General features: G+C 34.1%; 1 protein-coding gene across 1 annotated transcript; it reads left to right on the forward strand.

Moving 5' to 3' along the window:
• Positions 1–6,311: 6,311 nt before the first annotated feature.
• Positions 6,312–7,431, forward strand: LOC139843290 (uncharacterized). The gene has a single exon (XM_071833360.1). The coding sequence runs from the start codon at positions 6,382–6,384 to the stop codon at positions 7,114–7,116; it is 735 nt and encodes a 244-aa protein (XP_071689461.1). The 5' UTR covers positions 6,312–6,381; the 3' UTR covers positions 7,117–7,431.
• Positions 7,432–7,738: the final 307 nt, after the last annotated feature.

A 7,738-nucleotide genomic window follows, 5' to 3' on the forward strand; every position in this document is an offset into this window, starting at 1 on the left:
GTGAACTAGGGACGTGGATTATTGATTTTGATTGTCTCGTGTAGAGACATGTTAGTGTGGAGCGCGTTCGAGAGCGAATTCTCTAGTATATTGAGGACTTGTATGTGCGGGAAGCGACGAGATCGTCCTTAATGGACGATTGAAACGATGTTCACATGGAAATGGTGGACGAGTTGCGAGTCATGCAAGGTTGCGTGTCGGATGGAGTTACTGAAGAGTTGCGGGAAATTTCATCACCGTGTGCGTGGTGTGTATGACCCAAATTTGTTGGCGGTTGGCGAGGATACTGTAAGTGGTAAATTAGAGCGTACCAAGGAATTATGGAGGATCGTGGTGTGGGTAAAACGTTACGTTCCAAGGAAGTAGGACTTATAGGATGCAATGGCGGCATCGAAGGGTCCAGGGTTGTTTGAGAACTCGAAAGTTGAGGAAGGCGTACTTTCCTTGTTCTTGATGAGGTTTAGATCACGAGGACGCGATCCAATTTAAGTGGGGGAGACTTATAACAACCCAAAAATTTGGTATTTGGAATGTCGAGGATCTGATGCGCAAAAGTTTGGTGTATGCTGCGAGGTTATGCGCGCGTTCACCGTTTGAGCCATAACTTCCTCATACGAACTCGGATTGAGGCGAATCAAAAGCCCAGACGACTGTAATTCGAGCCCAGACATTTTTAATTTTAGGAGGTGAGCTGGAAGGCCTTAGGAGCACCGTTTCTGGGCTAGGAGCGCCGCTTTTGGTCCTGATTGGGTGCTGTTTGAAATTTTGAAGAGTTAAATGAGGGGCAAATTGGTCCTTTTGCGCGAGGACGGGTTTTAAGCCACTAAATCACAGATTAGAGCTCATTTCAACCTTATCCTCACCTACACAATCCTCTAATCTTTCTAGAGTGAGAAAGCTCCATTTTTAGAGAGATAAAGCTTGGATCGGAGAAGAAGGATGTGAACTCTTTTCAAGGTGCAAGTGTTAAAGTTGTTCATCTCGTTCCTAGCTACGATTTGGTTGTTGTGGTAAGTTCTAACTCCGAATTTTATTGTTTGATTTGATATTCAAAGTTAGAGTTTGAACTTAAATTGTTGAGAAACCCATTTAAACTCATGAAGTGAGTTTAGTGATGTAGTAATCTGGTTTCATATTGTTGTTGGTGGATTTTGGGTTGGTTGATGTTTTGGTCAAGTTTAAGACTTTCAAAATGGGTTTAATCACTAGGTTTAGTGATTATGGATGTGTTGAAACCCATTTGGGTGTGTTTGGTTGACTAATTTTGAAATGGGTCAAAATTAGGGTTTGTGTGTCAAATCGGGTAAGATAAGTGTTTAACCCTTATGATTTCGTTTGATTGGTGAATTAGGGCCATTTTCACTTGTGTTAGTGATTATTAGTTAGTTTGTGCGCGGGTTGTGCTTGGAAGTGCATTTGGGTCGAAATCTCTATTTTAATGTATTTAACGGGTCGTTGGAGTCCCAAGGGTCGTTGTGCCCATTTTGTTGAATAAACACTTTTTTTATATGAATCAAATGTATTTTGGGGTCAATTGCACTTGTGGTTGAGTGTTTGGATTGGGATGACACTTAGTAAAATCGAAACAGCCTTCACAGGTACAGGAGCGCCGCTTTTGTAATAAAAGCGTCGTTCCTGGTCAGTCTTTGGTGGAGTTTTCTTCAGGCAGTAGAAGCGCCGCTTCTGGCATTAAGAGCGCCGCTTCTGGGTCTTCAAAAGCGCTGCACCTGGCTTTGGTGCGTCGCTCCTGTACTTTTAAAAAAAAATTAGTCAGTTTTTAATCAAATGGTTTGGAGTCGTTTCACCATTCCAGGTAAATTCCGTTCGCCAAATAATAACCCATATTAAACGTATACCCGTTAACCGTAAACGTACACGATGGAGCTTTGCCGGCTAATAAGTCGCTAAAAAAATCAGATTGATTAAGTACATTGATATCATTATTTGATCCCGCACTACCAAAATAAGCGTGCCAAAACCATCCATCATACGACGCTACCGCTTCAAGCATAGTTGATGGGTAACCATGGTCACCTCGTGTATAATGACGCTTCCAATGTGCCGGAAAATTTCTCCATATCCAATGCATACAATCGATGCTTCCTAACCTCTCCGGTAACCCATGTATTTGAGCATATTTAGCGGTCAAACGTTACACATCTTGTGCAGTTGGTTTTCTAAAATATTCGGTTGCGTACAAGTGAAAAACACATTTTCAAAATTTATTTAAACAATCATATGAGGTTTGTTCACCCATATGCAATTACTCATAAAAAAGATCGGCCCACGCAGCATAAGCTAGTTGGCGTATGACGGATGTTACTTTTTGAACAATATTAAAACCAAGTAATCCGGTAGCATCACGTCTTTGTTGGAAATAAGTAAAATACTCAGGAATCGGAGTTTGAGAAAAATTCATTATACCTTGACATATACGGAGAAACAAAGCCTTCCGCATTTGATAATGTCTACGAAAATAATCTTCTGAAAACGTACAAGTGTCGGAAAAATAATCATTCCATAAAGCTTTTGCGCGGCCTTCACGATCTCTATATAAATATCTTCTAGGTGCTCTTGGTACGGATTCAACTTCTTCATTATCGCTTAACTCATCCAATTGATCAAATGCTTCGAGTGATCGATTATTAATGGTATTCCTGGTCGTTAATACCATATTTAGATCAAGATCGGAATTTGAGTTATTTGGATTCATTTTATTTTGGAAAAAAAAGAAGATAATATGAGATGATAATTTGATATTGAATATGAAAAATATTGATGAATGTATGAATGTAAAGAATGAGAAATGAATGTGTTTATATAGAGTGAAAAAGAAAAAAAAAAGAAAAAAAAAGAAAAAGAAAATTCAAAAATAGCCGTTAACTATCCGTTGAAATTATTTTTATTGTTTTATTTTTTTTCAAACGGTTGAAAACACCCGTCCACAAATGTGACCAAGGGCGGTACCGATGGGAGTAACCTAATAAATCTCTTTGATTATCATGTCATAAATGATGAATACACAAACTTAAAAAATTCAAAAATGAAAACAAAAATTTTAAGTTACCCATAATGATGTTATTAAAATAATTAATTTTTTATTTAATAAAAATATTAAAATGTTAATTGTACAATATGTGAAATACTATGTATAAACCCTATAGTAAAACACCCTCATGACCATATGGACAATATTTGAAACATTATGTACGACCTAATAGTAAAACGCCCTCATGACCATGTGTACAATATTTGAAGCATTATGTACAACCTAATGATAAAATAACTCCATGACTATATGTACAATATTTGAAGCATTAGGTACAACTTTATGATAAAATACTCCAATGACCATATATACAATGTTTAAAACAAGTTGTACAATGTTTTACAAAACACCTCATGAATAAATGTACAAACTTTGAAGCATATTGTACAACTTTCATATAATAATTGTTTTTTAATTCATCTAAAATTTTCTAGAGTCATTTGTTATTACTGATAATTATATTAAAAATATTTAAGCAAACTTTATATTATTATCAAATATTATATTTATATTTATAATTATTATTATAATTATTATTTTATTGTTATTTAAATTTAAATATAGATAAATTCTCTTTACGGAATAAAATACGTTACATATGTATGCGAAATACATGTCTCAATAAAAGGTTGTAATGTAGACTTTTATAACAAAGAAATAGTAATTGTGAAGAAAATTAGAAGATGGTGATGTGAGAATGAATTAGTTCATTTACTCTGTAAAATATGTTTGTAATTTATCTTTGATTATTTTGGATGCATATGTTACGGGCAAAATATTCGTGGTACACTTTCGTTGTAATTATTTGCTATATGCATTTTATAATCTTCAATAATTTGGTTATGTTTCTCAATGGTTATGTAAGTATTCTTTACAATAGTATATTCACACTTGAATTATTTAATAAATTCATGATTTCACGGATCTTTTTACTAATTTTATATTATATGATTCGAATGGCAAAATAAGTGCAAATTAGTTTTCGAACCCTCGCTTCGCGTCGGGGGTTCGGTTTCTAATGTATTTTATTGTTTTTAGTTACGGAGTCTGCGAGTGAAAAATCAACATATATGAAAATTACCCTAAATATTTAGCGTTTTTTAAAAAGTGTCCGTTTTGCGTATAGTTAGTGACATTGTGTTCGAAAAATTATTTCATGTTTAACGATGGTGTCGAAAAAATTTAACTCGTTGCGAGTGAGAAGATATGACCCGTTGAATATTTGAGTGGAGTTTATTTAAGATATTGTATGAAATTTTTTATTTGACACTTTAACCCCCTGTTTTGGGGGTCGATTTTAATTTTTGAACAAAGTGTGAGGGGAATTTGTGGTATTAGTTAAAAGAAAGGGAAAAAAAGTTGAAAAGACGAAAACGACCCTGATACTATTGATCATTTTTGTTAAATAGTTTGTATAGTAATAAGATTATTACTAGTGAAATGACCCGTAGAATTACGAGGTTGTTTAAACGAAACGGTTTAATGATATGTTTTAGGTATTAAGTGAACGTAAATGCTAATGTTATTTGGTTTAATGACTCGTGAAACCACAGAGTCCGAATAAGAAACTCGTCAGCTGAACATTTCATCAAACACCTAAAATGCATATTGAACAATATACATCGTTGTCATTTTATTTTATAAGTGTAAATTAAAATATAAATTTAAAATTGGTTTCCTTGCGCATAGCTTTTATACCTTATCGTAATCAATTCAAAATAATTAATTAAAATATTTTAAAATTATTTAATTTTAATAATTAAAATAATTATTAATAAAATTTTAATGATAATAATTAATTAATAAGATTTAATTTTTAATTCAAAATTATTTAGATTAATGACATCACCCACCATGGTTAAATTTTTTTCTTTTTCTTTTTGATTTTTTCTTAACAATGAAATTAGTCTAATAATGACATTATTATTATAGCATTTTAATATTAATATATAGATAGATAGATATATTAAGTGATCTTTTTATATATTAAGTGATCCGATATTTTTTTTTATCAACTCGTATACTCATAGATTGATAAATTCTAAAACCAAGTACTCCGTATAATATTGATTTTTATGATTACGACAAGAGAGATATTGGGTCATTTTTGGTCCGTCTAACCATAGTTTTCTATATTACTGTACATAGATTATAAATTATACCCAATACAATTCAAAGTAGCTGAAAACCTCCCTTCAACCAATAACCTAAAATACCATTTCAAAAACTAACATTTAATTTAAAAAGTGGTTTATTTACAATAATGTGTGATGACTATGAATCTATGAGCAAGACAATCTTTATTTATTTATACATCAATTATTAATCGGCTACACATCATTATTAAAATGATGTATGGTTAAACACAATTCAAATTCAAACATATCAGAGACTTGGAAAACTTGTAATTGACTGTTGAATTTATCTTTTACAGCTTGAAGGTCTATTTTAATTATCAATTTCTAATATGCCTTTTGAATATTGAAAAAAGATAGTTCCAATTTTTATTTTTGGCAAACTAACGAAACTATATAATAGATCTTTTTCACGTCAAGCACTGAAGCACCAAAGGACTAACATGGGCAACATTGACGTCAGACATTGAAGCAGAAACCAAGTTTAAATTAATCCGCTCTACAATAACAACCTCAATCGGATCCAAACTCGCTACGTCCACAACTCCAATACTCCCGAATTGTAAACCGCCATCAACCACATCATCGTCCAAAGTTTCATTAGCACTCTCGTGTCGACCGATGTTCACTTCGTTTCCTTGATCCTCGCCACTAACATTAACGTTAAAAGCCTCGCTGACTAAACCAAAATGATGACCATAATAAGGATGACCCGTAAGAACAATTCGATTTAAAATACCCAAAAGATCGGTGGAAAACTCATTTCACTCGAGATCCGAATAGGCACCTAACTCATTGACCCAAACATTACACACCAAACATGTCATCCTCGAGATCAATCTCCACCGAATCATGTAAATGCTCCGGGTTTACAGTTTCGACGAATGGGTAGAAAACCTACGTTGCCCAAGTCGCAAGATACATTCGCAACCTTTTTACATCACAAACAAACTTGCAATTAAAGAAATATAAAATAAAATTAATTACTCGTGATGTTAATAAGCGTCACTTATACAGTATGCACGAAAACTTGTACCAAAAGTTAACACTCGAGTTGACTCAGTACAGCAAGTCACCTAAAATCCCTCTATATTTCTTTTCCCCCTTGACACTTTCCCCTTCACAAATCCTATCATTAATTCGAAACCCTAAATCCCCAAATATCATACAAAAATACAAAATACAAAAGTACAAAATATGTCTCTACTACCTGACGCCGACGACCGGAAAATCACGCCGGCAGATCATGATATTCCATACAGCACTGAATTCGTTCCACCTGAATCATTCTGGCTATCAAAAGACTCCGAATTCGATTGGTTCGATCGTAACGCTTTCTTAGAACGAAAAGAATCAACAAAACGAAACACGAATAGTTACTCGAGATCAAATTCGCAGAAATTTACAGTCAATTTGAAATCAAAACCGGCGATTATCGGTTTACCTAAAACGCAGAAGAATACTCACGTTGATACAAATCGCCGGCAGTGTAAACCTGCGAACGTACGGTTGTTTCCTAAACGATCTGGTTCAGGTAAACGAACGGTGACTGAACCTTCGTCACCTAAAGTTTCGTGTATTGGAAGAGTTAGATCTAAACGTTGTCCTAATCGCCGTCGAGCTTCTTCTACGGCGCCGGCTCCGGCAACGGTAAAGAAGCCGGCCAAATCTGTGAATCAACCAAAAACTGGTTTAATTTCACGTATAACTTCGTTATTCCGGTCTGATGGTGATCGCCGGAAAAAAAGTAATAAGTCGTCCTCTAAAGTCAACGAACAACAGGATAACTCGTACTCGAGAAGAAACACGGTTAAACCGGTGAATAGTGAACCGACAACGCCACCTGAACCGCCGGTTCTAGGAGGTATGAACCGGTTTGCTTCTGGCCGGAGATCAGTGGCGTGGTCTGATGATATTGATGGTAGCCGGTAACGATGTGGACAGAGGCTGTTAACTCACCCATGACTTGATGGAAGTTTGTTGAGATGACGTGGCACCTGGATAAAAATTTATTTTGTGCTTTGTGATATGTACAGCGGTTTTTACGGTTGGTTTGATTTTAATTTATTTTTTCTCATTTTGTTTAATGTTAGGTTTGATTTTTTATAGCTAGATCCTTGTTCCACGGAGTAAGGTTAGCAATTTAGTATTTTTTTTTTTACAAGTATACAAGAGTGATATGTTAATGATAAAGCTTATGGTTTGACAAGTATCATAAAAATATTAAGGAAGTTTTATTAGCTAGAAGATGATATCCATTTTTTTTTAATTTTTTTTTTTATTCTCCGTTTTGCGATTGTTTTTTTTTTTTTCTTTTCTTTTTTTTTTCGGAAAAACAAGCATTAACAGTCTGGTTAGAAAATGTGTATTTTTTTTCATGGCTTGTTCATGTTTTTTTTTTTTTTAGAATACAACTAGTTGTGGCGCCCTCGCGATGCGGCGGAAGAACGTTAGCTAAATTCGATTATGAAAAGTTAAAAAATAAATAAATAAATAAATAAAAATAGAAGCAAATGACATAAACTGAAATGGGTAAAAAAAACTCAAAGTAAAA

This window comes from Rutidosis leptorrhynchoides, chromosome 4 (genome assembly GCF_046630445.1).
Source record: "Rutidosis leptorrhynchoides isolate AG116_Rl617_1_P2 chromosome 4, CSIRO_AGI_Rlap_v1, whole genome shotgun sequence".
NCBI classification, from domain to species: domain Eukaryota; kingdom Viridiplantae; phylum Streptophyta; class Magnoliopsida; order Asterales; family Asteraceae; genus Rutidosis; species Rutidosis leptorrhynchoides.

Bases quoted from the DNA above. Each gene is read 5' to 3' on its own strand.
- LOC139843290 (XM_071833360.1), top strand. From the start codon at position 6,382: ATGTCTCTACTACCTGACGCCGACGACCGGAAAATCACGCCGGCAGAT.